This window comes from Sodiomyces alkalinus, assembly GCF_003711515.1.
Source record: "Sodiomyces alkalinus F11 unplaced genomic scaffold SODALscaffold_7, whole genome shotgun sequence".
In the NCBI taxonomy this organism is placed as follows: Eukaryota; Fungi; Ascomycota; class Sordariomycetes; order Glomerellales; family Plectosphaerellaceae; genus Sodiomyces; species Sodiomyces alkalinus.
In genome coordinates, this window is record NW_021167085.1 from 689,965 (window position 1) to 717,108 (window position 27,144).

The 27,144-nt window shown below is 57.7% G+C and overlaps 10 protein-coding genes across 10 annotated transcripts; 5 read left to right on the plus strand and 5 right to left on the minus strand.

Moving 5' to 3' along the window:
- Nucleotides 1–132: 132 nt before the first annotated feature.
- On the plus strand, nucleotides 133–2,073 carry SODALDRAFT_334327 (mitochondrial ribosomal protein). Its single transcript, XM_028612174.1, has 2 exons — nucleotides 133–881; nucleotides 973–2,073. Exons 1-2 carry the CDS (start codon nucleotides 254–256, stop codon nucleotides 1,758–1,760), a joined length of 1,416 nt encoding a protein of 471 aa, XP_028465047.1. The 5' UTR covers nucleotides 133–253; the 3' UTR covers nucleotides 1,761–2,073.
- On the minus strand, nucleotides 1,874–5,249 carry SODALDRAFT_334328 (MCM-domain-containing protein). The gene is made up of 5 exons (XM_028612175.1): nucleotides 4,904–5,249; nucleotides 4,557–4,822; nucleotides 4,334–4,470; nucleotides 2,265–4,200; nucleotides 1,874–2,164 (listed from the first exon to the last, which is right to left on the minus strand). Exons 1-5 carry the CDS (start codon nucleotides 4,950–4,952, stop codon nucleotides 2,075–2,077), a joined length of 2,478 nt encoding a protein of 825 aa, XP_028465048.1. The 5' UTR covers nucleotides 4,953–5,249; the 3' UTR covers nucleotides 1,874–2,074.
- Nucleotides 5,250–5,646: 397 nt separating this feature from the next.
- On the plus strand, nucleotides 5,647–9,979 carry SODALDRAFT_334329 (AAA-domain-containing protein). Its single transcript, XM_028612176.1, has 2 exons — nucleotides 5,647–5,979; nucleotides 6,091–9,979. The coding sequence occupies exons 1-2, from the start codon at nucleotides 5,866–5,868 to the stop codon at nucleotides 9,850–9,852; spliced, it is 3,876 nt and encodes a 1,291-aa protein (XP_028465049.1). The 5' UTR covers nucleotides 5,647–5,865; the 3' UTR covers nucleotides 9,853–9,979.
- Nucleotides 9,978–12,300, minus strand: SODALDRAFT_192627 (hypothetical protein). Its single transcript, XM_028607143.1, has 2 exons — nucleotides 11,818–12,300; nucleotides 9,978–11,764 (listed from the first exon to the last, which is right to left on the minus strand). Exons 1-2 carry the CDS (start codon nucleotides 12,200–12,202, stop codon nucleotides 10,104–10,106), a joined length of 2,046 nt encoding a protein of 681 aa, XP_028465050.1. The 5' UTR covers nucleotides 12,203–12,300; the 3' UTR covers nucleotides 9,978–10,103.
- On the minus strand, nucleotides 12,229–12,729 carry SODALDRAFT_334331 (hypothetical protein; the record flags this gene model as incomplete). The annotated part of the gene is made up of 2 exons (XM_028612177.1): nucleotides 12,674–12,729; nucleotides 12,229–12,561 (listed from the first exon to the last, which is right to left on the minus strand). Coding segments are annotated over exons 1-2 (269 nt in total), but the record flags the coding sequence as incomplete, so codon positions are not given.
- A 1,440-nt stretch (nucleotides 12,730–14,169) lies between these two features.
- On the plus strand, nucleotides 14,170–15,227 carry SODALDRAFT_324882 (kinase-like protein; the record flags this gene model as incomplete). Its single annotated transcript, XM_028609935.1, has 2 exons — nucleotides 14,170–14,656; nucleotides 14,719–15,227. The coding sequence occupies 2 exons, from the start codon at nucleotides 14,170–14,172 to the stop codon at nucleotides 15,225–15,227; spliced, it is 996 nt and encodes a 331-aa protein (XP_028465052.1).
- Nucleotides 15,228–16,664: 1,437 nt separating this feature from the next.
- Nucleotides 16,665–17,874, plus strand: SODALDRAFT_279875 (DNA-directed RNA polymerases I and III subunit RPAC1; the record flags this gene model as incomplete). Its single annotated transcript, XM_028608197.1, has 2 exons — nucleotides 16,665–16,712; nucleotides 16,798–17,874. 2 exons carry the CDS (start codon nucleotides 16,665–16,667, stop codon nucleotides 17,872–17,874), a joined length of 1,125 nt encoding a protein of 374 aa, XP_028465053.1.
- Nucleotides 17,875–18,408: 534 nt separating this feature from the next.
- Nucleotides 18,409–20,061, minus strand: SODALDRAFT_340597 (ThiF family protein; the record flags this gene model as incomplete). Its single annotated transcript, XM_028612967.1, has 4 exons — nucleotides 18,409–19,481; nucleotides 19,554–19,633; nucleotides 19,786–19,884; nucleotides 19,985–20,061. 4 exons carry the CDS (start codon nucleotides 20,059–20,061, stop codon nucleotides 18,409–18,411), a joined length of 1,329 nt encoding a protein of 442 aa, XP_028465054.1.
- Nucleotides 20,062–20,367: 306 nt separating this feature from the next.
- Nucleotides 20,368–23,838, plus strand: SODALDRAFT_351573 (telomere length regulation protein). Its single transcript, XM_028613548.1, has 3 exons — nucleotides 20,368–21,426; nucleotides 21,494–21,928; nucleotides 21,990–23,838. The coding sequence occupies exons 1-3, from the start codon at nucleotides 20,628–20,630 to the stop codon at nucleotides 23,810–23,812; spliced, it is 3,057 nt and encodes a 1,018-aa protein (XP_028465055.1). The 5' UTR covers nucleotides 20,368–20,627; the 3' UTR covers nucleotides 23,813–23,838.
- On the minus strand, nucleotides 23,827–26,832 carry SODALDRAFT_334335 (kinase-like protein). Its single transcript, XM_028612178.1, has one exon. It carries the CDS (start codon nucleotides 26,734–26,736, stop codon nucleotides 24,145–24,147), a length of 2,592 nt encoding a protein of 863 aa, XP_028465056.1. The 5' UTR covers nucleotides 26,737–26,832; the 3' UTR covers nucleotides 23,827–24,144.
- Between the last annotated feature and the right edge of the window lie 312 nt (nucleotides 26,833–27,144).

A 27,144-nucleotide genomic window follows, 5' to 3' on the forward strand; every position in this document is an offset into this window, starting at 1 on the left:
TCATGGACGGTAAGATAAGAGCGGATCAATCGGCGCCACACCTCCGATAACAGCACGCATGGGTCAAGTCAATCGATTGGGATGGCCAATCAGGGTGCACTTGAAGCTTCGGCCGTAAAATCTGGCGACGAGTAACCGACGACCCGACCCTTCAACCACGCGACGTCCTACACAAGACCGAATAAACACCCACGGCGGACGGCCCAATAGCGCCTCAACTGGACGCTGAACTGCCCTCTCATAACCGGCCGCAATGGCTTCCGTCCACTGTTCTCGGGGCCTGACGGTGCCAAGGTCTAGCCTGCGGCTGGCGCCCCGGATCACGCCCATCATCGCTTGGACGGCTCCTTTTTCCACTACACCCGCCGTCAGCAAGGTGGCTGGGGCCCCCAAGAAGGCTTTTCAGGTGATCGGCAGACACATTCGTCGCGGAAAGGTTGCCCAGAACTCGAAGAAGAAGCCCCAGATTGTACGAGCCAAGAAGCCCCAGCCAGGCCAACGCAAGGCCTTCCGAAAACGCATCCAGCTCAGCAACAACAACGCCGCTGTCGTCGATGGCCTCCCCGTCCTAGAGGCCGAGACGATGGCGAACAAGGAAAATCTCTGCAGGATGGTCGGCCTCCCGGACAAGCTCGTGGATCAGCTGCGTGCGTTGGAAGCGTTCAAGCCGACACAGTTCTGGGGCTTGTTTAGGAAGCCTCACATGCTCGTACGGACCGAGACGGTCTCCCTCATGGAGAGATTGAATGAGGCGGCGACGCAAAAGCAGACTCTGCGGACAGTCCTGACTGGGGGGAAGAACTCGGGCAAGAGCCTCATGCTGCTTCAGGCCATGTCGCACGGACTGCTCAACGAATGGGTTGTCATTAACATTCCCGAAGGTTTGCTTCCACCCTTGTCTCCCTCTCACCCTCGCCCTTGTACAACGTTTTCCAGACACCCAAAGCTAACCGTGCATGACACCTCCGGCAGCCCAAGACCTCGTCAATGCAAACACCGAGTACTCTCCCATCCCGAATAGTTCTCCCCTCCAATTTTTCCAGCCCGCGTACTGCCTTGCCCTCCTCCAAAAGATCGCCAAGGCCAACGGCGAGGTGCTCAAGCAGTACAAGCTCAGCAAAGACTACAGCGAGCTCCAGCTGATCCATCTCCCGGAGGACGGAACGCTGTACGACCTGGCCGCCGCCGCCAAGGAAGCCGAGTTCGCCTGGCCGGTCGTGCAAGCGCTCTGGCACGAACTCACCGCCGTCCCCGGCCGGCCGCCCGTCCTCGTCACCATCGACGGCCTCTCCCACCTCATGAAGCAGAGCGCCTACCGCGACCCGTCCTTCCACATCGTCCACGCCCACGACCTGACCCTCGTGCGCCTCCTCGTCGACGCCCTGGCGGGAAACACGGCCTTCGCCAACGGCGGCGCCGTGCTGGCCGGCACGAGCCGCAGCAACGCCCCGCGGTCCCCCAGCATGGACCTCGCGCTGGCGCAGGTGGCTGCCGAGAAGGCGGGCGAGGTGGCGCCGTCGCCGGACCCGTACCGCCGCGACTACGACGCGCGCGTGTATGAGGCGGTGCGGAACGTGGATGTCCTCGAGGTGAATGGCATCAGCAAGCTGGAGGCCCGGGCGGTGATGGAGTACTGGGCTGCGAGCGGCGTGTTGCGCAGCCAGGTTAATGAGACCACGGTGACGGAGAAGTGGTCTCTTAGTGGGCATGGCATTCTGGGTGAGATGGAGAGGGCGGCGCTTGAGAATAGCAGGCTGTAAGAGAATGAAAGGGGGAATAGGGAGAGAGTGATGAGGGGGGTTGATCAGTGTCGCTCTATCCCGTGTATCATGCGCAGCATAGTGTAAAATGTAATTATTTATTTCTTTTGGTTCTTCTCTTCGTTCCCTGTCGCCTCCTCCATAATTCTCACATAGCCCAACGCCATACCAAGCATTGCGAGAGGCCAAGTCTCGAACACAGCATAATGAAAGAAAAGACGAAAAGAAAGAAGAAGAAGAAAAAAGACGTGATATATGATCGCCAGCTCGAAACGAAACAGGAAGATGCGGCAACGGTCTACACTTGGTCAAAGTTACAGCTCCATGCTGTTGTCCCTTTCTGCGTCGTTGCCCGAGGCATTGATGAAGACAAGTCTCGTCATGTTGCCCGCCGTTTGCCAGATCTGTTTCGATGGTTAGCAGCATTCTTCTTGAAGAAGAAGATATAATGAATAGTAAAGAAGCGTGACTGGGGCTGTTGGGTGTAGAAAGGGAAGAACGGACGTCAAGCTCAGTATACTCCTCCAAAGCAGCCAACCACTGATCCTCCGTGAAGCCCTTGGCAATGACGCGCTCCTTGACCTTCCGCAGGTTCAGCTCGACACCAAACTCATCCTCGTCGTCGTCGTCCACATCGTCGGGGCGGCAGGCACCGCTGTCGGCGAGGGCCTTGACGAGGTTATAGATGCGGCTGCTGGCATTGAGGCGGCCGCGGCCGGCGCCCTGGTCGGTGGCCAGGCTCTCCTTGGAGGCCTCGAGCAGGCGGAGGGCCTCGTCGAGGTCGTCCTGCTCGACGACGTTGCTGAAGCGCAGGCGGGCGAGGGCCTGGGCGAGGCGGATGACGCCCAGGAGCGAGCGGGGCGTGACGTGGGCGAACTGCTGGCCCTTCTTCTCGGCGCGCTGCTGGGCGGCGCGCATGCGCACATAGGTCTTGGCCATGTAGTCGGACACGGTGGCGGACAGGGTGGGGCGGTAGGTGCGGGCCTGGGCGATGTAGGAGCGGATCTCGTGCGGGGTGAAGATGACGTCGTCCTCGTTGTTGACGGGCGGGTGGCGGGAGTGCATGTGGACGTAGGCGACGTGGTCGGCGAGCTGGGCGTCGGTTTCGCGGTTCGGGGTGTCGAGGAGGAGGAAGAGGATGTCGAAGCGGGAGAGGAGGGCGGCGGGCAGGTTGATGTTCTCGACGGGCGAGATGCGCGGGTTGTAGCGGCCGTAGACCGGGTTAGCGGCGGCCAGGATGGAGGTGCGGGCGTTGAGGGTGGTGGAGATGCCGGCCTTGGAGATGGAGATGGTCTGCTGCTCCATGACTTCGTGGATGGCGGTGCGGTCGTTGTCGTCCATCTTGTCGAACTCGTCGATGCAGCAGACGCCGTTGTCGGCCAGGACGAGGGCGCCGCCTTCGAGCACCATCTCGTCGGTGACGGGGTCGCGCATGACGGCGGCGGTCAGACCGACGCCGCTGCTGCCACGGCCCGTGGTGTAGACGCCCCGGGGGGCCACCTTGGAGATGTATTTCAGCAGCTGGGACTTGGCGACACCGGGATCACCCATGAGGCAAATGTTGATGTCGCCACGGATCTTCATGCCGTCGCCCACCTCCTTGGTCACGCCGCCGATGAGAAGCAGGAGCAGGGCTTTCTTCACGTCGAGGTGGCCGTAAATCTCGGGGGCGATGGACTTGGCCAGCAGCTCGTAGACTTGGCCCGACTGGCGGTACTTTTCGATGCGTCGGATGAGCTTCGGATCGATGGCCATTTCCGAGTAGGCCAACTTGTGCTGGGAGATGTGGTGGGCCTCGAGGTAGGTATCGGTCAGGAGGCCAGCACGCATGGCCTGGAAGCCGGTGTAAGGGGTCGGCAGGAAGATGCCGGCGATGTCGACGACATCACCGGTGTGGATGGTGCGTACGGTCGTGCCGTAGCAGTGCACGGTAAGGGTTCGGGGGATCTGGCCGATGGGGACCTGCTCGGCCAGCTCCTGGACCTTGACCTCCTGGAAGGGGAGGAACTTGGAGGCGCGGGACGAGGGGTGCAGCTGGCCCTTGGTCTGGTTCGCCTTGCAATCGCTGGACGGACATACGGACAAGGGGCCGAATTGCTTGTCGGTCACGGGCTGGAAGATCTCACAACCGCAGCGGTCGCACGTGTATGCGCTCACTTGGACGAGGGGCTTGACGTCGGAGACTCGGGTGGCGATGCCACGGATGGTGATCATGTGGCCGACATGCTCGGCGCGGACCTCGCGCACGGCCATGGGTTTCTGGGGGTGCTCGAGAGTGGTGGATCTCGGCTTGAAGATCAGGGTATAGCGGCGGGTGAGCTCGGCGGGGAACTTGTCATCGCTGATGGTGGGATCTCCTTCTTGAGAGGCGGCGTTTTCTAGTTCCCTGTTCCGGTCTTGTCTTCTCGCCATCAAGACGTCGAGGACGTCGTCTTTGAAACTGGGCAGCAAGGTCGTCAGCAAGGAAAAGAAGAAGAAGAAGAAAAGAAGAAGAAAAGAAGAAAAAAAGGAAGCTAGAGAAAGAAGACGAAACTTGTTCGAAGTACTATTATCATGACAATGGATGTACGTACGTAATGTCGTTACTCGGCTTGGGCATCTGATTATCGACGGCTCTTGAAAAAATCTCGACATAGCGCTTGGTGTTCGTCTCGATGGACCGGACCAGCTTCAACTGTTCACCGGTGTCGGCCTCATGTTGTCTTTCCCACTGCAAAGATGTGAGATAGCGCCCAATGAACCAAACCAAGGGGCGGGAAATATGGAAAATGGGATAGACCATAGGGCTATGCTCACAGTCTCGAGGTCGTCCAAGTCGATCACTATCTCGCCAGTCTTACGATCGGCCAAGTCTTGTAAGAGCCGCCGATACTTGGGCTGGGGCACACGGCGAGCTTGCTTCTGGCTCCGGGTTCGTCGCGCACCACTGTCGTCATTCATGAATTCGTCTTCGTCCTCATCATCGTCAAGGTCGCCCTCGTCTATTGTGATGTTACCGAGGGCGGTGGATATAGTCTGCTCGGACAAAGCCTTGAAGTCTTGGAGGAAAAGCTCAAAGGCCGCTGCAGGTTGTCATTAGTTCGGGGTTGCTCTTGGAGACGTCGTGGAAGGGAGGGTGTGGGAAGCATGGGCATGGGCCGTACTCTGCTGGGCGCCGTACTGGACAGGCGCCTTGTAACGACGAAGCGCCATGATAACGAGACGGTTGACGACGTTTTGCGAAAGGGGAAATAAAATGTCTTATTGAGTGGGTTCTTATGTGGTTCCGGCCCTTCTTGCGTGGGCAAATGTAGGGAGCGTTGAGGGAGACAATTCGCGACGATAGCAGTAACCGCAGGCCTGGGACTTGGAAGTGGGTTGTTGAACGATTGAACGACGTGCTGTGGTCTCGTCAGGTGCCGTCTGCTGTCTGCCGTCTGTGTCCTGAGTAAGGGTGTGGCGTTCCTGGCCTGGCGCAACAAGGATGTTCGTGTCGTCTGTTGCCAGGTCAGTGGAGTGGAGCTCAAAGAATGAAGGCAAGAGAGAAAAGAACGCGAGTTAAACGCGAATTAAACGCGTCTTCTCTCTTCTCGCGTTCCCGCGACTTGACACCAGCCACAGGTACCTGCGCCGTTGGCATTGGAATTGAGTTTGCTTAGCCACATGTGGCGCTACACTACCTTACCTTGCTTACCTTAGCCATAAGATCTACATACCTACCTGATGGTAAGCATAAGGTCATTTTCACCCAATGAGATGTATCCCGAGTCATGCCTCGGCGGCGTCGGCACATGGCACATGCAAGCAAGTGGTACGGTACAACGTACAAAGTTATCCGTACAAGGTAATACCAAGTACGGGAGTAGGTACGTACGTACATTCAGCAAATCCGGGGATGGAGGGGCCCTGACCCGGTACGTACCGAGTACACTACGACCAACTCAAGATTCGGCCGGCGTCGGCCTCCAGAACCTCTCGAGATCCTCTCCCAGATCCTCTCCCAAGTCTTGCTCCTCTTTTCGAGCCAACTCCCGACATAGTCTCCTTCATTCTTCTCACGACAAGGCCCGGGCTCATAACTTCTCGTTCGTCCTAGTTCAACTAAGGTACTCAACTCAACACGAACATGGCCTCCCGCAATGCCCAGTCGACCGTCGCCGAGCTATCCCTGGTCCATCTGCGCAACTGTCTCGTCAACCTCCCCAACTCCCTGGTCTCCCTCCTAGCCAATGTCAATGCAGTACGAAGCTTCTCCTTCTCCTTCTTCTTCTTCTTTTCTTCTTGTCTGATTTGGGTTCCCCAGCTCTGTCTAGAGCATCTCCGCTAATTCTGTCACTGCAACCAACTATAGCCCGCCCAAAATGTCGTCGTCCAACTCTCCTACCGAAGCCCGACATCTACATCTACCGGACCCGCGGGATCACAGCAGTCTGTCTTTGTAGGATGGACCGGTATGCCGAGTAAGCGCAAGCTTGCGCCCATTGTCGGCCGAGACGGCATCAGCAGTATGCGTGGCCCTGCTTCGGGGCGTGATCAAGAGGTGGCCCTCGTCGAGATGGACGCCACCCTCGCCAACACCCTAGGCCTCTCGGATGGCCAGAAAGTTACCGCCTCCATACATGTCGATCCGCCGTTGGTACACACCATCAACCTTGAACCATTGACGCCGGAAGACTGGGAGATCATCGAGCTCCACGCCACCTTCCTTGAGCTCAATCTCCTCTCGCAAATCCGTGCCCTCCCGAATCCGTCCTACACCTCCCCCTCAGGCGCCCTCGTCCCTCCTCACCCCTTGACCTTGCATCTCTCCCCGACCTCGACCGCCAAGATCAAGGCGGTGTCCCTAGACCCTCCGCCACCCGCCGATATCCCCTTTGCCAAGATCTCTCCCGATGCCGAGGTCATCGTCGCCCCCAAGACCAGGCCGAAAACCACCACGCGCTCCGTCTCCGATAGCCGTAGCGTGGCCAGCACCTCCAAGTCGCGGAGGAGCGGCGGCGGCGGCGGCGGCGGCGGCAGCAGCAGCAACAATGTCCGCAGGCGAAGCTCCCGAGGCGAGCGTAAGCCCAGGATCGTCCTCCGCGGCGTCGACCGAGCGGCGTGCAACAACGATTGGTTCGACCACCACCACCACGAGGACCCGGACCATGTCGCCGCCCCGCAGGACTTCAGCATCTGGGTCGACCACGACGTCTTGCTGTCGCGAGGATTGAAGGGAGTCGACTTTGTTCTGGTCACCGTGCTTCGCAGCTCGAATGCGCAGGCCAACCCGGCGGCGCAACGTCCCCCGCAGGACGAGCAGCAGCCGACGTCGAATCCGTCCGGCCCGGCAGCTCAGATCGTCGCCCATCTCCGAGCTTGGGATGACCCTCCTCCGGATAGCAAACCGGCTGCTTTGTCGTCTCCACTGTGTGCTGCTTTGGGGGTAAGCGGCATGGTGGGCGGCGTGGTGGAGATCGAGCCAGCACCCCAACCTCTGGGTCGGGACGCCGTTCAAAAGCTGGCCGTGTTTCCTTTCGCCACGTCCAAGAAGGTGGCGGAGGGCCTGAAATTCGGCGCCGAATCCAAAGCCGAGAAAGAGGAGGCGGCCAAGGCGTTTAGGCATATATACGGCTCACAGAAAGCGGCCGCCTCCCTACTTAGTGGTCCCCTGACGGACGGCTCGCTCTTCGGTCTCTACGACGGCCTCGAAAGTCCCCAGGGTTGGGAAGGCGGCGTGGTCCGGTTTTATCCGCCACCAAGTTCGTCCGACGCGAAGAGTCCTCCCCGGTGGACACTTGGGCCGAGCGACAAGGTCCACATCGAGTTCCAGCCTCCCATCCCACGGCCCTCCTGGATGACGGAGGATCAAGTCGCCGAGTCTGCTCCGTCGTACCACGGCCTCCTCGTCAGTATTGATCAACTCCTACAGGACCTCCAAAGTAATCTTTCCAACATCTCCTCGACTCTCCTCACCGGCGCGTCGGGGTCCGGCAAGACGTCGGTGGCCAAGTACGTGGCGCAGAAGCTGCGGCAAGACTCTCTGTTCCACACCGTCTATTTCTCCTGCAAAACGCTGGTCAACGACGAGAGCAGGATGGCTTCTATTCGGAATACCCTGAACCAGCTCTTCTTGACGGCAAGCTGGGGTGCCAAGTTCGGAGGCAGGTCGCTGGTCATCCTGGACGACCTCGACACGTCGTGTCCCGTCGAGACGGAGCTGCAGGTGGGAAATGACAACGGCCGAAGCCGCCAGGTGAGCGAGATGATCAGCTCCTTGGCCCGCCAATACTGCAGCCACGAGAGCGGGGTCGTTTTGCTGGCCACGGCAGAAGGCAAGGAGTCGCTGAACGAGACCGTCGTGGGCGGCTCCAACGTGTTCCGGGAGATTCTCGAGCTCAAGTCGCCCAACAAGGAAGCCAGGAGGCAAATACTCGAAGCCATCGTCCGTGAAGACGCAGCTCCCGCTGCCCCCGATGATGCGGTGGACGGTGACGCCGCGTCGTCCTCCCACGATGCGGGCAGCAGCCGACCTACCACTGCCGACGGCAGCAATGCGGCGGCCGAAGAGACCGCGTGGATGGACGGGGGGACTAGTCAGACGAGCCGCGACAACAACAACAACAACAACAACAACAACAACAACAACAACAACAACAACAACAACAACCCCGGAACCAAGGTCAAGGCCAGCCGTTTCGTGCTCGATTCGGACGTCGACTTCCTGGACATCGCAGGCTTGACGGACGGCTACATGCCCAGGGATCTTGGCGTCGTGGTGGAAAGGGCGCAAAACGAAGCCGTCATCCGCTCCGTCAGCGCGTCGTCTACCGCCTCGCCTGGTTTTCTCGGCCGCTCCCCCGTCCGTCTCTGCCGATCCGACTTTGACAACGCGTTGAAGGACTTCACGCCGACGTCGCTTCGTGACGTCTCCCTGCAGAGCTCGACCACCACGTTCAGCTCGATCGGCGGCCTCCAAGAGACGCGCCAGGTCCTGCTGGAGACTCTCCTCTACCCGACCAAATACGCACCCATCTTCGAGAAGTGCCCGCTTCGCCTGCGCTCGGGCCTGTTGCTCTACGGGTATCCCGGCTGCGGCAAGACGCTCCTCGCCAGCGCGGTGGCGGGCGAGTGCGGGCTCAACTTCATCAGCGTCAAGGGCCCCGAGATCCTCAACAAGTACATCGGCGCCTCGGAGAAGAGCGTGCGCGACCTCTTCGAGCGCGCGTCGGCCGCCAAGCCGTCGGTGCTCTTCTTCGACGAATTCGACTCCATCGCCCCGAAGCGAGGCCACGACTCCACCGGCGTGACCGACCGCGTCGTCAACCAGCTCCTGACGCTCATGGACGGCGCCGAGGGCCTCTCGGGCGTGTACGTGCTCGCCGCCACGTCGCGGCCCGACCTGATCGACCCGGCCCTCCTCCGACCGGGGCGTCTCGACAAGTCGCTGCTCTGCGACCTGCCTACCCTCGAGGACCGCGTCGATATCCTGAAAGCCGTGTCGAGGCAGGTGAAGCTCGGCCCCGAGTTGACGGGGGACGGCGACGAGGCGTGGACGGAGATTGCGCGGCGGTGCGAGGCGTTTTCGGGCGCTGACTTGCAGGGTCTCATCTCGAACGCGCAGCTCGAGGCTATCCACGACGTGCTGCGGGGCGACGCTGACGCTGGCGCTGACGCCGACGCTGGCGCTGGTGTCGACGCCGCCGCGTCTACTATCAACGGCAAGACCAGGGCGAAAGCCGACGCCTCGGTGCCGAGCTTCATGCAGTTCCCCTACGATCCGCAGGCCGAGGAGGGTGGTAGTGCGACGGTGCTGGCGCGGTCGAACCAGCTGGTGGAGAAGGCGGCCATCGCGGCCAAGATTGAGAGCATCAAGCAGGCGCGCAAGCGGGCCAGGCGGGCACAGCAGCCTGGTGGGGCGAAGGGGGCAGGCGCGGCGGCGCTGGAGGATAAGGAGGTGGTGGTGGGGTGGAAGCATCTCGTCAAGGCGCTGGCGGGGACCAAGCCGAGCATCAGCGCCCAGGAACGGAACCGGCTGAAGCGGATCTATCATGAGTTTGTGGTGGGGAGGAGCGGCGAGATGAGGGACGGGCAGCCTAGCATGGAGATTGGGGGGCGTAGTAGCCTGATGTGATCACGGTATCGCGCCGTACTTGTCCGATTCGCAGGTGTGGAGTGGGTAGATCATCACGGGGAGGATAGATGCCCTGTTAGATGCCTCCGCTACGAGTCGTTGTCGTTGTCTTATATCTGAGCATCAGTCAAGTGTTCCGTCACCCTGTTCCTGTCATGCCCCATGCCGTCGCAAGTTATCCATCCTCTTTAGGAACATGTCGTATATTCAGGCCCCCGTAACCCAGTCCTTTTCTTTTCTTTTTCTTCCCGTCAATGGAGTGTGAGCTGGATAATCTCTTCCCCCGAAACAAAATATATCGGATTCTGTTCCGAAGCGTCGACGTCTTCGCCAGGAGAGAGTGCTCTCGGGTCGACCAAGGTCACAGGCCTATGCTCTCTAAGAGACTGTGCCTCGTCCGAGTACAGCCATTTAATCTCATACTTCAATCGTTTGGGAGGGAAGGACGAGGAAGCCCTCTCGTTGAAGTGCTCCAGGCATAATTCAAACTTCCCGAGAGTGTAGAGACAAGATTGGCTGCCCGAGTTCAGCTTGTGAGCGTAGGTGCGGCCTTGTACTAAGGAGACCTCTCGCCAGGGTAAATTCTCCAAGTTGGAATTAGTGGACGAGACGGCAGAAAGGGAGTTGTCATCTTTCAAGCTGAGTGATGGTCCTCGAACCTCCGGTGGTTCTGATGGGGTACTCGAGAGCTCAACCTCACTGAGAGAGTCGGGGGACTCTTTCTCCGTGTCAGCCTCCGCTTCAACTTTGCTGCTTCGGTCCGTTTCTTCTTCTTCGACCTCTGGGTTCGCTTCAGAGGCCTGTTTCAGCCCCATGTCGACTCCAGGTTCTACTGGTTGATCAACCGATACCCCCTTGGTGGTATTTGTATTTACAGTGGTTGTTGAACAAGGCAGATTGAGGGCACTGCTCTCATAAGGGTCGGGGTAGCCTGTCGGACGTCTCTGCTGGAGGAGGAATCCGACGCTCTTTCTAGCTTGCAACTCTAGAGAATGATTCAGGCGCTGATGGAGCCCCTGGAGACAGGGCATACATGGTAAACGCCAGCCTTCGTAGAGCCGTCCGTGGGACTGAGGGATGGAATACGTCTTGTGTAAAGCAAAAAGCGAGTTGCAGAGAAAGCAGGCCTTCTTGCTCGACCGGACTACTCGGGGTGGAAGTCGAGGGCGTCTATCTTCCAGGTACGCTAGAATCTGAACTTCGGCATGAATTTTCGACTCTTTCAAGATCCGTCTGACTTTCGACTTGAATTCTTCTCTGAGTTCATTTTCGCTTTTCTTCACAAACTTGGAAAGCTGGACGAAGGCGGATTTTTGAGAATTCTCAGGTGAAATCCTTTTCAGAGTGCGATCGAGTTCAGGCTGATAATGGCCTGGCGTTTGCCGGACAAATGCTTCAGCACCGAGGTCAATCGGAATGACCTTGGCTCGTCGAAGAATCGGGAATCTTCGAGCACTTCTGTACAAGTCCCGGGAGACAATCCGATACTGGGCAACCTTCTTTAAGTTACGGAGGAGAGCCGGGAGAGTTTCTGGGCTCATGATGCGGTTGGGGATAGCATTAAAGAGCCGCGCGATATCCCCTGACTGCGACCAGCGTAGGGCCTCGCCAATGACCGACTCAAGTTCGTCGATTGTTTGGTGATTCTCGAACGACAATAGGGCTGCAAGCATGGGTTTGGAGGCCGCCAGGAACGCCTCAGCCGTCTCCCCCAGTCCGGCCACTTGAAGCTGTTGTCGCATTGATTGCACAGCATTCGATGCCTGCTGAAGGCTGTCACGGAGAGGTGTCCTTATCTTTCCTTTCCTACGACCTTGGTTAGGCTTGATAAAACGTAGTCGACCGACAATCCGTGCGTATGATACAGTGACGACCGCTGTGAAGACCTCTGCTTTCACATGGGGCTCGTCCTCTGCGATGGTAAGCTGGGTGTGTCAATAGTCCCCCAGGGGAAGAATAGCATACTATGAGAAGCGCGCGCCAGGACTTCAAACACGGTCCTGAGACCAGTGGCGACTTTGTCCAAGTACGGCCCCTGGTCTCTCTCCTTCGCTCGGTTGACGGCAACGAGGACATCCAGCCGGTCATCTTTTTGATTCTCTACGATGGACGCCGCGGTGATACAGTTGCTGTCGTTGGACAGGCTGGTTAATAGAGCTACTGCCCCCGCAAGACGGGACTCTCGGTCAATGGGGAGGATCCTCGTCCCCTGACCAGCTCCGAGACTGAGATCAGTGACGGGGTGGGTGGAAGGGAGGATCGGAACTTTGTGAAGAAGGGATAAGAAGGCTGCATTCTCAGCGCAGATTACAACCGGCGAGTTGCTTCCCGAGTCTGTGCTGACGGTCATGTCTTCTTGTCCAAAGGGATAGGGGTATGATTATGAGCGACGAAGGCTAGTTGATGATATTGTTTCGCCGTTGTCAGTTCTCTGCTCATGAGCATGGCCATGCTATCTATCTCTACGACCATGAAAAGCAAACGGTTCTTCTCTGATTTCCCTGTGTCTCGACAGTTCCCCCGTTCCCCCAAATACTTTGACCTCCATGAGGCCATATGCAGGAGGCCATCCACATGCATTCTCGACCCCCAAGACACGACGCAACTGCGCAAGAGTTAACCCAATCACACAGCCACACAGGAAACAGTGGGTGACGCATGCGGGAGGCCGTCGCTCCCGCACCAGACTCCAACACAGCAACAACACCACTAGCATCATTTTGTTAGGTCCTGATAGGGAGAATGCATGCATCTATTCCGCGAGGGGTCTGCGCATAGGACGGAGAGAGATCATGCTTTCCATTGCAGAAAAAGAACACACCAAGATTCCCAAACATATAGAGTGCTGCTTTGCGTACTGGATATTTAAACATCGATTTGCTCCCCGGAGGCATTGTGACGAGTCGGTATGGAGCCGTGATGGTCTGAGCCTTGAGGAAACCGTGTGACGCTGCCGAGGGGGCGCTTTCTGATTGCTCAGAAAATCGGCGTCACGTGAGGTGACTAATCCGCCCACCACCCCAGCATGTACCAGAGCCTGCCTCGTGATGTATCTATCTCTCTAGGTCAACCTCTCTCTCGAATACATAAAGCCGGCCTCTTCCCTGGCGTCAGCGCTCCAACCTCTTCCTCGTCTTCATCATTTCGCCAGAGCGCCCAATAAGAAAAATGCCGCAGCGCCCTCCAGAGCATCGCCTCCCTTCCCGCCCGGTCGTATCCTCCCAGCTCATCACGTCCGACAAATCCGACGGCCATGACGAGTCCCGCTTGTCCGAGAAGCGTGTGCTCGCTCCTTGGTGAGACTCCTCTTACGTATCAAACTCTTTGGAGACGGGGGTCTGAGTAGCCGGGGAAACTTCTTGGCTTGATCACAACGTCCGGCTCGGACAACCTCCGATCTGGACAGCCATCCGCCAACGAAGGGGCCTTTTCGCCCGAGAAGCTCGTATCTGCCTTGCGAGACGGTTTCATGCAGCCTAAGCGTTTCGCTCCTAGGCATAGGGTCTGAGTGGTCAAGAAAGCAGAAAGCCCTTCATCATCGCCGATCACACGGCACGGCCAACCGTCAACGGTAATTCAACCTCACGAGGGACGAGAACGGCCTCGTATCTGCCTGGCGAGGCAGATTCAATCACGCCCGTAGACGCTAGGGCAAGAGATGGCCCAGAAGCCGAGGGGGCGGCAGCGAGGAAGAGCGTCACCACAGCTGTCCCGAGCACGGGCGAAATAGCGTTAGAGGACGCTAGGCCAGGATAGAAGCGGGCTGTATTGGCGACCTCTAGCGTGCAGGCGCTCCGAAAGCGTTGATCGACTCAGTCCAGGTATTCAGTCTTGTTTCTCCGACGTCGGCAGTAGGGAACGATTCTCAGTGTGAGCATCCCAAAGTACCGCCCAAACCAAATCCCGGCTCTATCGCTTTCCGGTCTCCCATTCAATGCTAGTCTGGCAGACATACTAACATACCTAGTTCAGGGCGCCGCCGGCATGTAGCTGCGACGATTCCAAGCTCCGCTATACGAGCCAGTGTATCGCATTCTGATTGGATGGCTACTACCTGAGGTGGTACCCAGGAAGGCACTGACCTGGACCCCAAATCCGATCACCAACCTAGAACCGCCAACACCCTTCACCTGAGATCGTATCTGCCATCCTATGAGCAATTGTCAAGGCGTCGCTCCGTAGTCAATGAGGCCTTTTCTGCGACTCCACGCGACCTTGTCGCCTGGGCATGGGCACCTGCGACGGCCTCATTACACTCGAATTTCTCGACGCACCGCACCGTTTGGTCCAACCCTATCCAAATCGCGTTCTCTGACCATGTCAACCTCCGCCTTCAAGTGCCACTATATCGAGCATGTCGAAGACATTGAAGACTACAAAAATCACGGCTACCATCCGATTCACATCGACGACCGTCTCCAAGACCGCTACCGCATCGTTCACAAGCTTGGCCACGGCTCATTCTCGACGGCTTGGCTGGCCCATGACGAGCGGACTGCCAGCTATGTCGCCGTCAAGGTCGGTACTGCTGATGCTGAAACAAAAGAGCTGGACATCTTGTCCCAATTGACGCACGAGACCGCTCACGCGAAGACAATGATACCTGTCGTCCTGGATCGGTTTGAGATGAATGGCCCGAATGGCACTCATCCATGCCTTGTCACGGTGCCGGCGCGATGTAGCCTGAGGGCTTCTAAGGAGGCTTCCAAGTTCAGGATGTTCCAGCTCGAGGTTGCAAGAGCACTGGCGACGCAGCTTCTTCTCGCCATCTCTTTCATCCATTCCCAAGGCTATGCCCATGGAGGTTCGTCTGCTGCCCCAATTGTGTTTGTGTGCTTGGTTCATTCTGCTTACGCCAAAGTCCAGATCTTCATCTCGGGAACTTGCTCCTCCGAATGGATTCGTCTCTCGACAAACTGTCTGTGGAAGAGCTTTACGCCAAGTTGGGCGCCCCGGAGCGGGTATCTGTTGAACGCGTCGATGGCGCACCCACTTCATCGGACCCAGGTGTTCCTGTGTACGCCGTCCCACCCGTATGGCTCGGCATCGCCAGTGACAAGCTTCCCCTGGGCGAAGCAAGACTCCTCTTGAGCGATTTCGGCGTCGCGTTCCGCCCGGAAGACAAGGACCGCTTCGAGTCCTACACCCCCCTCATCTACCGACCTCCCGAGGCTTTCTTCCAGCCGCCCAAGACGCCGCTGACCCTAGCATCCGACATATGGAGTCTTGGTTGCGTTGTCTTCGAGCTCTTTGCGCACCGGTCACTCATTGATGGCATAATTACGCCACAAGACGATATCACGGTGCAGCAGGTCCACCTCCAAGGCCGTATGCCTGATGAGTGGTGGGAGAGCTGGGAAGAGCGCCCCAAGTAGTTCGACGACGCAGGCAACGCGCTAAGTCCGGAGGGAGACGTCTTTTCGTGGGAGAAGCGGTTTGCCGAATGGGTACAGGAGACACGACGGGAATTTAACACTGGCGTCATTCCGCAGGCAGAGTTTCAGGCGCTTCTGGCGCTCTTGAAGCGCATGCTTGCGTGGAAGCCCGAGGACCGGCCGACCATTACCCAGGTACTCGACTCGGACTGGGCGAGGAACTGGGGTTTGCCGGCCTATCAGGCGAGTCTGAATCAAGGATCGAAAAGATGCCGTCAAAGACTAGCAGCTTACGTGGCGACAAACGAACAATATCCAAGGCACTTTCGCGTGGCCGCCTCTGCTTAGGGGCTGCCAACGTGCTTATGGTGCAGGTGCCTAGTCTTGGCCCCGGGCTACTCATCACAAGGGCTGAATCGGCCTGTAGTTGCTGAGTAGTCCTGCAGACTTGCTCTCGCACTTCAAGTTGCTGATATGAACGAGACATGCTGTAAATTGGAATGGTCGCCATAGTCAACAACTACCTCAAGAACGACTGCACAAGCAGTCAGGCCTTTATGGATATACTTAAGTGCAGTCAGCTCATACAGCCTTGCCTCTGAAGGGCCAGCAACCGCGCCCCCTCCTATTGCTCGAACATCGTACTTGGTCCTGGTCAGCTCATAAAGGGGCCTTGGAACCGATGGGAGCCGTCTGGGAGGGCGGTTGTGCGTGGTGTGGTTCAAAAGCAATATCAGCGTCGAGATCAATCAAGCTCGCGGTTGATATGCGGTTCCAGTCGAGAGAGGTCGAGTTGAGCTCGGGCTGGCAGTATCTGACTCTTCTGAAATTGAGCCACCTGGTCTTTCTGTCTGGGGGAAAGTCCAGTCCCTGGGGTCGGTGACGTGCTATTCCGTCGCTCGTCTGCGGCCTGCGCCGGGCAGGCTCGATATCAGCCGCCTGGGCAGTCGTGTCCTGTTGCAAACCAAGGAGTATCCGAGCCCGTATAGAATCTTCCGTAGAAGATACGACTGTTTTCGTTATACTTGGAGATGGTGCCGGAATCAAAAACCACCTGGGAGAGTGGAGACATGTACTTACTAGGGGTAATCGGGGAGGCTAAAACCCGCAGCCTCTGGCACACAGAAAACCGCTCCTCTGGCAGCATCACACGCACTTCATGGTGGAAGTGAGAAAGTGAGGTCCGATTAAGGTCTCGGTGAACAGGCGGGAAAGTGTGTCCCTTCTCTCGGTGTGTCGGGCTCCCCCACTTCTACTTTCTGCAGAGAGGGGCGTGGAGTAATAAGATAAGATAAAGCCAGAGGGGTGTCTGTATCTATGTATTCTTCGAGGGTCACGAAAATTTCCCAGTCTTTTTCCACCAACGCCGTCGCCGTCACCGAAACTTGACCTGCTCCTGCGATCCGCGGTCAACACAATCAATCCCCATTGCCCGCCATGGCTCCCTTTGTCAAACCCAGTGAAGCCGAGCTAGAACGGCGGAGAGTGAGTCTTTCTCTGTCTTTGCCCTCGCCCTTGCCCTTGCTATTTAATACGCTTAGCCATCCACCCAACAACTAATCACTGGCAGACCATCCAAATCAACGATGAAACGGTAACCAACATCAGCTCGACCGACTTCCCCGGCCACTACCCAGGCGAGGACAACAGCTGGTCCTTCGAAACCTTCAAGAACACCTTCCGCGTCGAGCACCACTACCTCACGCCCGCCGAGTCCTCCTTCTCCCTCATCGGCGCCGACGCCGCCATCGCCAACGCCCTCCGTCGCATCCTCATCTCCGAGATCCCCACCCTCGCCATCGAGACCGTCTACGTCTACAACAACACCTCCGTGATCCAGGATGAGGTCCTCTGCCACCGTCTCGGCCTGATCCCCTTCACCGGCAGCAAGAAGGGCATCCGCGAGTTCCTGCGCTGGCGCCGCAAGGCCGAAGACGGCACCCCGGGCCCCGTCTACGACTACAACACCGTCCAGCTCCGCCTCCAGGTCGAGTGCACCCGCAACCCGTCCGCCGCCCCGGACGAGCGGGAACCCACCAAGCTCTACCACCACGCCCACGTCTACGCCCGCGACATCGAGTTCGTCCCCGCCGGCCGCCAGGCCGACCTCTTCCAGGCGCCCGAGGACATCATCCGGCCCGTGAACCCGGACATCCTCGTCGCCAAGCTCCGCCCGGGCCAGGTCATCGACCTGCAGATGCACATGCACAAGGGCGTCGGCGCCGACCACGCCAAGTTCTCCCCCGTCGCCACCGCCTCCTACCGCCTCCTCCCCACCATCACCATCACCCGCCCCATCCTCGGCCGCGACGCCGACAAGTTCGCCCGCTGCTTCCCCCGCGGCGTCATCGCCTTGGAGCGCGTTTCCGCCGCCGAGGCCAACACGCCCGGCAGCGGCTACGAGGGCCACGAGGGCGAGAAGAAGGCCGTCGTCGCCGACCCCATGAAGGACACCGTCAGCCGCGAGTGCCTGCGCCATCCCGAGTTCGAGGGCAAGGTCAAGCTCGGCCGTCGCCGCGACCACTTCATCTTCTCCATCGAGTCGACGGGCCAGTGGGACAGCGACGAGTTGCTGCTGGAGGCCATCAAGACCATGAAGAAGAAGTGTGAGCGGTTGGAGAAGCAGGTTATCAACATGGTGAGGTGAGGTTGGAAGGAAGATGTGGGCCCCAGCGGAAAAGAGAGGCGCTTTCAGGCGAGAGGCGCATTGCGTGTGCATGTGCATCTTGCATTTTATGACCTTGAGACTTTCTGGGTCATCTGTTCTTATTAACGGTTGCATTGGGATACGGAAAACGGCAAAGATGAAAGATTTTTTGATACCAACCAGGCTTTTCGCTTCTATTTTCCTTTGCCCGTCTCGCGGCATCTCATGTAGAAGTAATTCGTCTCTTTTTATCGTCGTCATCATCTCCTGTGGCACCGCAACGCCCGCCCAATTGGGAGCTTCCTCCCCCTTTTTGTCTCAATGAGGGACGCATTGTAGCGCCATGCAAGTTAAACCAGAAGAGGGAGACAAGGAAAAAGAAGAAGAAGAGAAGAAGAAGAAGAAAAAAAAGAAGAAGAAAAAAAGGAGGGGCAGAAGCCCGATGCCAAAAGACAAATGATCAGTTACCAAAAAAATGCGCCAATGCAAATTGAGTAAGAAAGAAAAAGAAAAAAAGAGAAAACAGCAGGCTATTTACACTTCCTTCTTGAACTGCAAGGAAAAGTTAAATTCGAGCGGATATGCCGGGTCTGTGACGACCACGTTCTGTCCGTCCTCCAGCCCGAGGTCCAGGAGCGTCTTGTCCAGGTTGGCGCGCGTCTGTTCCTCGAGCGATGGGGGGAACTGCATGTACAGCGTCTTGCTCTCGGCACGGATGGAAGGCTTTTTGAGCTGCGCCTCGGGCCGCACGGCGAGTGAATCGACGAGGTCCTGCAGCGTCATCCTCGGGTTGACCTGCAGCGGCCGAGACAGCTGACCGCAAACAGGGCAGTCGGGCTTCTTCTCGTGCTTGAAAGTGTACGTGTAGATGCTGTCGTTGCCGGAATACATCATGTAGTTATCCTCTATCCCGAGAGGGGGCGCGGCAGACGTAGCGAGCTTGAACGCCTCGTTGCAGCAGGCGCCGGAAATAATGGCATTGGTGGAGGCGATGGCGGGTATAATGTTCTTGACGACGCCCTGCGTGAGGGAGTAGGTGACGCCCTCGATTTTGAACTCCTGGGCGCGGCTGAGGGCTTTCTGATAGAGCCAGGTGATGTGCTCAGGGTCATCCTTGTCGAGCTGGGGGAAAGGCTTCTCCTGGTCCCAGGCAATGACGTGAGCCCACTCGATGCAGTGCTCCGGCTGGCGGGGGATCGAGGCGATGGTGCACAGCGGTACGGCGGCACGGGGCGCGTGCATGTCTAGCTGGCACTCGATGCACGAGGTGATGGTGGGGACGATGACACGAGCCTGGCCCTTGAAGCCCTCGGTGCCGCCGTCAATCATGGGGATGAGCGAGTCGGCGTCCTCGCCTTCCTCGGCAATGGAGACCAGCATGGCGTTGATCCAGCGACGGGCTTCTATGCTGTCCAGGCCGCAGATCACGAACTGGAACTGTTTGTAGAACTCGGCGTCGAAGTCTTGGATGCGGCAGTTGTGGGGCGTGATGTCGACGCCCTTGACGCGCCGCATCACGAACGCAGCGGCTACCTCGGCCTTGAACTTGCCAACGTCGTCTTTGCGGAAGAGAAACTGTCGGTTCAGATTCGAGACGTCGATTGTGTCTGCGATGGGCGAGAAGGTATCAGCAGACCTGGCTACAGTAGGACGGACGGAAGGGGGGCGTTTGCACTTGCCCATGTCAATGACGTGTATATCCCTGAACTTGGACATGGCCAAGTTCTTGAGGATCTCGCATCCTAAACCACCGGCGCCACTACGCTCTCCTGTTGTTAATGGCAAGAGGCAAGAGCGGAAATATGGGTAGGGCACGAACGACGTACATGACGCTGGCGGACAGCACACGATCAGTCAGCAACAAGTCCTCGAGGTCGAAGGGGTAGTGATAGTCAGTAGTCAGTCACTTACAGGACTTTAATCTTGTCGAACTGTTCTATCGCCTCTTGTGTTCCGGCGATGGGGTCGGAGAAGGGACCGGGGTTCGTCCGGATGTTGTCGACATAGGTCCTGGGCGGGGTGCGGACCGCGAGGGCCGCCGAGTTAATTCGTTTGGCCGCATTGGAAGGGGGGGGGCACGATTGGAACATGCGGTGTTATCCTGACTTACCATCTTTTGGTTTCGTCGACTCGAGTTGACTCTGGGGTGTAGGCAGAGGTAGCCTCTGCCATAGTGACGTCCGACATGTGGGAAAATAAGAGGTCTTCGGTGTCGGATTGGTGCAAGGGGACCTGGAGGGGAGCAGCGGGAGGAGCAGCCTGAAGTCATACCAGAGCACTGGCGCAGCCGTTGTTATCGGATCGTCCCTGCGAATCCGATAAGATAACGATACAGTGATAAGATACGGTAACTTCTGTCAAGATGGGGGTGGGCGGGGATACCGTGCAGGGGTGTGGTTATCAAGTCTACCTGTAACTAAGGTACCTTAGGTAATAACTTCAGCGTAGGTACCTTAATTAAGTATCCGACGTCTTCAACCATTCACCTCATCCCAATACGAGCTGAAGAAAACCGTCATCCCAGACCAGGCGGTTCACGATATAACTGCGAGAGTCTTGCTTGCACCCACGGAACAGGAAAAGTCACCCCTGCTCGGTCCTGCGTTCGCCCTCCCAAACACTGGGCCCAGAAACGAGTGCCGATGATCTAAGCTTTCCACGTCTCTCAAACCACCATAACATCTGCCGACCGCGAAGGCGGATCTCCATGGAGCAAGCAAATTGGATGCCGGCGCATCTGTTAGGAACACAAAATGGAGGACCTCCTGACTCCCGTTAGTCAGACTTACTTTAAACCGAGGCACCAGGAAGACCTCAGCATATCGAAACTGTCCAGGGATAGGGAGCTCGTGCGACCTGCCCGCCCGGCCAATCTCACCTCGATCCAAGATGCGCTCGAACTGCTGAAGAGCCAGCCAGATTATGATGCTCTCATTCTCGCCCTGAAGTTTCTCGCAGAAGATGACCGGATATCGAATCCCACTCCGGAGTCGGCCCAAGTCATTCAAGTCTTGATATCAGACATCCTTCTCAACTACTGGCCTCTCCTGAAAGACGGCGATCCTGAGGGCCTGGATCTGTTGCTTTCTTGTCTGAGGAACATCACTGCCGTGAATGCTCTGATTACTCGCATGAAGACCCTGATTCAAGAGTCAAAGACCACCGGCAAAGGCGCCAAACGGCCAGACATTGCTCTTGGTCTCGGCATAGCCCTCCAAGTACTCACATCTCTCCTCGAGGGCCATGAATCTCTCCGGAAACTTTGGTCCTCGACTTGTGTTCATCTTGACAGTCCTATGAAACAGAAAGCCATGGCCCACGAGCTTGTTACCCTCTTCTCAGGAGGCAAGCTCGTCTCTGTGACTGCCGAAGGTCTTGCGATGGCTCGGGAAAGTGGCGCTGAGAAGGAGGACCGATGGGTTGCTGATGGACGTCGATATAGCGTCTGGCTTGGGTCGAATGTTGCAGCCTGGATATCCGGTAATCCATCAACGAACCAGGACAAACTGTGCTACGATATTTTCGTGAGAGCCCTTCGTCTTGGCTATTCTGGTATAACATCTCTCCCTCTCATATCCAATTTATACTCACTGAGCAAGATTCTGACATCTTTTCCCAGAGCACTTGATCAAACAACTCATTGAAAGATTGCTCCTTTCGTCCGGGCACGGAGCCGACTCATTCATGAGGCTCGTCGGAAATATCTCTCAGCTCGAACAAAAGCGTATCCTTTACGCTGTCCTGAAGTATCTGGCCGAGACCTTTCTCAACAAGCTCGGCTCTACTGATTCTCCCGAGTCACGACGGGTCATATCCGGAGCTGCTGCTGTCATTGAGAAGCTTGTCGGGTCGGAGGAAAGTCGAAAAAACCATCTCATAGTCTGGCTAACTGGCTCTACGGGAGCCGGACTAGGTGATGCCATTGGTATCCGGAGAGCCGTTTTAGCTGTTCTGGCCCGAGACAAGGACTCTATCGGCACTGTTCTCGAGAAGAGCCTTAACCAATTTGGAGATCAGCTCTACATCAGACATTCGCCCGTTCTACAACAAGAAGGTTGGCCTCCCGCCAGACATCTATTCCTGCGAATTTTCAAATACTGACCCCTGTGCCGCAGCCCATGCCCAAGTTCTCCTTTTGAGTGCCGGATATGTCTATAGGTCCTCACCCCTGAGGTTGCGGATGTTGATGAGATCGGGGAGCTATCTCCATACCATCTCCAACCGGCTGGATGCCTCGCAATCGAGGGCGAAATTCCTAGGCATGGCTATAGGAGAAGCCCTCTCTGCTCTCTCAGACAGCAGTCAGAACAAACTCGATTTTCAAATGGAAGAGATGGACACCCGAGAGGCCATCTGGTACAAAAGTTTGACGAACACGTCGGACGACATTGGAACAATCGAGGACCTCGGCAGAACTCCAACTCCCGAGCCAGAGGATGCTGGCGCTCACACCTCGAAAGCTACTGGCCCTAAAGCTCCGCCAAGTGCAGCACCCCCGAAGAGAGCGGCGGCGAAAAAGGCAGCACCGCCTAGGACGACGGGTTTCATCATCGAAGAGATAGAGGACTCCGACGAAAGCGACGAAGACGACATAATACCCTATCCAAAGCCGAGCTCTGACCCAGAAGACTCGGACGACGACCCTACCCTTATCCGTCGCGACAAGCCCAAGGCACCGGTTTACATCCGGGATCTCATCAGCTACTTCCGCGACTCCGAGAACTACGACAAGCAAAAGTTGGCATTAGCCACAGCCCCCTCTTTGATCCGGCGCAAGGCGAGCTTTGGAACCGAGGTAAGCAGTCACGCCGACGAGCTTGCGTCCCTCCTGGTTGGCCTCCAAGACAAGTTCGACATGGAGGGATTCTCCCAACTCCGGATTCAGGGAATGATCGCCTTAGTTGTCGCTCAACCTGATATCATGGCGCCGTGGTTTGCCAAGACCTTCTTCGACGGTGACTATTCCATCGCCCAGCGGGCATCCATCCTTGTTGTCCTCGGTCTCAGCGCCCGCGAGCTCGCTGGATTCGAGACGTCCGAGTACGCCTCCGCGGCAGCCTTCCCGTCTAAGCGTCTTCCTGAACGTTTGGAGAAGTTGTATATCGGGTCGTCAGGCGACACCAGTGGCGAGAACCGCCTCCTCTCTTCACCATCCTCGTCATACACCGGGTCCGAACTCAAGGCCCTCCCCGCCACGGCACTCGACACCATCGCTCAGGACCTCGCAGCCTCTTTCCTCGCCCCACTAGCAGCCGGGGCGGCCGACGCAGCTACTGGTCCGGACGCCCTCAAGCTCTCCACCTTCACCTCACGCCTCGCCGCCGTGGGAAACACTAAAGTCGTGTCGTCGCCAACCGCAACCAAAGCCAAAGCCAAAACCAAAGCCGAAACCAAAACGAGACCCCGCATCCGCTCCATCCCCAACAAAACCGCCGCTCTCATCGCCTCCGGCTTCTTCGCGCCCCTGACAGCCCGCTTCCAGCACGTCCTCCGCACCCCGGCCCAACGCCGCCACGCCGTCCTCTTCAACCCCCACCTCCTGCCGCTCTACCTCAAGACCCTCGCCCTGCTCGTCCACGCCGCCGGCCCCGCCACCCTGAGCCTCCCGCAGATGACCGCCGAGCTGTGGGACCTCCTCCTGGGCGTCCGCGGCCACGTCGCCGGCGACCTGACGAGCACCCACGCCTTACTGGTCGCCCTGGCGGCGCTCCTCGAGGTCAACGACGCCAGCGGGGGCGGGTTGCGGCGGCTGTGCGAGGAGATGCCGCGCGAGTTTGTCGAGACCCAGGAATGGGTCGGCGCCGTGTTCAATGGCACGCGGGGCGAGGACCGCGGCGAGGAGAACGATGTCAAGATGCTCGCTGCTGGCGTTCTCGTCACGCTGAGGGAGGCTATGGAGAAGTACCGCGCTCTCCTGATGGGGGATCTCATTGGTTAGACATAGGATTTGGGGGGGGGGGGATTTAGGCAGTCTGCAGTTTATTTCATTTTCCCTCGAAATAAAAAACAAAATAAAAAAATGAGGGCATGGGCAGAAGGATGCCTCTCTAATGCGTGGTGCCGAAGCTCTTTCCCCGCCATTGCTATCCTAACTCCTGTTGTGCCCGGACATTACTAGTTTGACTCCCGATTCCTTGCCGAATCTTGATCCTTGCGCGCTCATTACATAAAAAGAAAAGAAGGAAACGCCCAAAATGCAAGGAAAGGGGCGAAGAACAAAGTATACACAGATGAGCCGGCGACTTTTGATATCTTGCGAATCCAAGCCCCTCACCGGTACGACGCTTCCTCCAAACCATTATTCCGCGCAGGAGGCGCAGACAACGAAGAGAGAAACTGGTTGATGCACGTGAGATGCTCCCCCATGCTCATGGTCAGGCGCCGAATCTCCTCCTTCACCGCCGCGCTATCCGCCTGGCCCTGCATGACCTCGAGCGAGGGCGGGAGGGGCGGCAGCGGCATCTCCAGCCCGCCCAGCGGGGTCCTGAGTCGTGGTCTCCTCTTCTCGGCCTGCTGCGGCTGCGGCTGCGGCTGCGGCGTGGCGGCGTCGTCGTCGAACCGCGGGGCGCTCGTGGTCTGCGGCGTCAGGTACTCGCTTTCGTCCGGGTAGTCGGAGGTCGGGGTGTCCATTGCGTCGAAGGGGTGGTTGCCGCGCTGTGAGTCGCTCATGCTGTTGCTGCTGTTGCTGCCGCCGCCGCCGCCGACGCTGCTGCCGCTGAGACTATGGTTCCGGTGCAGCTGGTGCGGCAGCAGTGATGATGCTGACGACGAGCCGAGGTGGGGTGTGTTGGAGATGGCGAGGCCGGAAATGCTGTCGGTGAATTGGTGGGTGTTGGTGAAGGGGGAGGCGAACTCGTCTGATACGTAGATGGAGGGTTCTCGGTTCGTTGAAGGGAGGTAGATGGAAGCGTGCTTCTCGAGGTCGAAAGGGTTCGGGAATCCCATTTCGGAGCCGGTGAGCGACCCGGCTTCCGAGTGTGACGTCGAAGGCCGGGTGTACTCCGACGGCAGGTCAACCAGACCCATGTCCAAGTCGATGAGACTGCTCATAGATTCCCGGTTGTTGTTGTTGTTGGTGGTGGTGGTGGTGGTGGTGGTGGTGGTAAGATTGGGGGCCCCGAGAGTGTCAAAACCATCACCAGCACCGTAGCTCGGCTCATCAAAATGGTGTGCGGACAAACTCGGCCCCGAACCGTCGTCGTTGAACGGAAATCTGAACACCTCGGGGTTGGCGGATGCCGGCGGCGCCATAGAAGGGAACTTCCAATCCTGGGTCCTCCGGTTCGGGTTCATGTCTGCCGGGTCACTAAGGGGTGGCTTGTTGTATTCGTGACCGTCCGAGTTGTAGTCGTCGACAGATGTTCTCGGTTCTCCGGCTCGAATGGTACTCATGTCCACAAAACTGGATAGTTCAGCTCCATGAAGCGAGGCATCCAGGTCGATAAGAGACTCCCTGACGGTGGCCGACTGAGAGGACTCATCCCTCAGCGGCAAGTCGGAGGCGGGCGGAGGAATGGGGTTCCCGTAGTAGGCGCGGGAGTTATCCTCGTAATTCGAGATGGTGTTCGGGTCAAAGACCTTTTCTAATGGTGCTTTCATGGCAGCCAGCTGCTGAGGCGGCGGCCTCCGCCTGGACTTTGGCTTGGACTGGCGTTGTATCTCGGAAGGATCAAAGTCGACGTTGGAACCATAGACATCGAAGACAGCCTGGGCATCGGGTTCCTGAAGGACTTCTTCGTCGAAGGCCAGTGTCGTACTGAAATTCCACTCGTCCTTCGCCAAAGCGGTCGAGGCGAAATCGGAGACATCAGAAGGACCCTGGGCACCGCCTGGTGCAAACAAAGAGGTGCGATTGTTACCCTGCGACTCCCACATCTTGTAGCCCTTCACCAGCATGGAGAGAGACGACGTCGGGTATTGCTGGGACGTGTTGTGGATGTAAGGATGGGCCTGGACTTGCTCGATGGTCGGGCGCTGTCGGGGGTCTTCCTCCAAGCAGTACGCCACCAAGCTTTTCAGCTGATCCGAATACTGGTCTCCGTATAGACGAGGGGCGTTGGCCTTGAGCTGGTTCCCCAGTTGGTAGATGTCGAGGCCAGCCATGGCATAGGGGGGCAGGCCGGAGGCAATTTCGTAGACAAGAGATCCCAAGGCCCAGATATCCACCTCGGTCCCGTAGGACTTGTCCTGGTCAAACAGTTCCGGCGCCATCCAGTGAGGGGTGCCAATGAATGTAGTCCGCTTGTCGAACTGCGTCTCGATGATGCCAGCCACGCCAAAGTCGCAAAGCTGGACGCCGCCAGACTCGGTGACCAACACGTTCGCGCACTTGATATCGCGGTGAATAATGCCTTGCCGATGGACCCAGTAGATAGCTTCGGCGACCTCGCGCAAGATGGGGATGATCCACTTCTCCTGGAGACCGCCCGGGGCGGTGGGCCTCATCAGAGTGGCCACACTGCCGCCAGCGCAGTACTCGGTGATCATCCACATGGACTGGCCGACGGGCAGGGCGTCGATGACGTGGTTGATGTTCTTCGCACCGCTCTCGTTCAAAAGCTTGAGGGCATTGACCTCGGCCAAGAACTCACGGAAAGTGTCGGCGAGTTTGGGGTCGGCCGTGTCGTTCTGTTCGATGTTGATGATCTTGACGGCGACTTGCATGTTCGTCTTGAGAGCGACAGCCTTGTACACTCGCCCAAAGCTCCCTTTGCCGATTAACTCGTCAAGCCGGTAAGGAGGGGGCTCCTGTCCAGTGTCGGACAACTGCTGGTCCACCGTTTCTTGCATCCTCACGGCATCTTCCAGGGCCTTCCGCTTCGTGGCTGAGTAGAAGGCCGGTCGTACTTGGAGCGTGGCCATGGTGGGCCAGTGGTTGCGCGCTGAGGCGCTGAGGCGCGTTGTGAAGAGTAAGAGTATCAGTGGCGAAGATGAATGGATAGGGAAAGTAGAGAGATGTGGAAGGGAAGTGGTGGGATGTAGGATGCGGGTTATGAAGATCAGGTCACATCAGTCAGTATCTTTCGGCTCACGATGAGATGGAGATGCTTAGTAAGGAACGACACCCGTACTCAGCGACCCAATCATTTGCTCCATATAGTGCCCTATAGTCACGCTAGGTGTGCCAAGCATCCCGGGCTGTTTGAAACATGCATAAGCGAGCTATGGAGTTATCGGTTATCGGTTCGGGAGTGGATTCAGGTACGGGTACACCGGTACCGAGGCCACACCGAGACTTCTCCTGACTCGCATAAAGGTGCTCGAGATAAA

What these genes read in the sequence shown, in the direction of transcription:
- SODALDRAFT_334327 (XM_028612174.1), top strand. Translation starts at nt 254, where the DNA reads ATGGCTTCCGTCCACTGTTCTCGGGGCCTGACGGTGCCAAGGTCTAGC. An exon ending in TGTCATTAACATTCCCGAAG is followed by an intron (nt 882 to 972) that starts GTTTGCTTCCAC and finishes CACCTCCGGCAG; the next exon opens with CCCAAGACCTCGTCAATGCA.
- SODALDRAFT_334328 (XM_028612175.1), bottom strand. Translation starts at nt 4,952, where the DNA reads ATGGCGCTTCGTCGTTACAAGGCGCCTGTCCAGTACGGCGCCCAGCAG. An exon ending in AAGCCGAGTAACGACATTAC is followed by an intron (nt 4,201 to 4,333) that starts GTACGTACATCC and finishes CTTGCTGCCCAG; the next exon opens with TTTCAAAGACGACGTCCTCG. An exon ending in AGGAGTATACTGAGCTTGAC is followed by an intron (nt 2,165 to 2,264) that starts GTCCGTTCTTCC and finishes CCATCGAAACAG; the next exon opens with ATCTGGCAAACGGCGGGCAA.
- SODALDRAFT_334329 (XM_028612176.1), top strand. Translation starts at nt 5,866, where the DNA reads ATGGCCTCCCGCAATGCCCAGTCGACCGTCGCCGAGCTATCCCTGGTC. An exon ending in TCCTAGCCAATGTCAATGCA is followed by an intron (nt 5,980 to 6,090) that starts GTACGAAGCTTC and finishes AACCAACTATAG; the next exon opens with CCCGCCCAAAATGTCGTCGT.
- SODALDRAFT_192627 (XM_028607143.1), bottom strand. Translation starts at nt 12,202, where the DNA reads ATGACCGTCAGCACAGACTCGGGAAGCAACTCGCCGGTTGTAATCTGC. An exon ending in CCTGGCGCGCGCTTCTCATA is followed by an intron (nt 11,765 to 11,817) that starts GTATGCTATTCT and finishes TTACCATCGCAG; the next exon opens with AGGACGAGCCCCATGTGAAA.
- SODALDRAFT_351573 (XM_028613548.1), top strand. Translation starts at nt 20,628, where the DNA reads ATGGAGGACCTCCTGACTCCCGTTAGTCAGACTTACTTTAAACCGAGG. An exon ending in CCTTCGTCTTGGCTATTCTG is followed by an intron (nt 21,427 to 21,493) that starts GTATAACATCTC and finishes ATCTTTTCCCAG; the next exon opens with AGCACTTGATCAAACAACTC. An exon ending in GCCCGTTCTACAACAAGAAG is followed by an intron (nt 21,929 to 21,989) that starts GTTGGCCTCCCG and finishes CCTGTGCCGCAG; the next exon opens with CCCATGCCCAAGTTCTCCTT.
- SODALDRAFT_334335 (XM_028612178.1), bottom strand. Translation starts at nt 26,736, where the DNA reads ATGGCCACGCTCCAAGTACGACCGGCCTTCTACTCAGCCACGAAGCGG.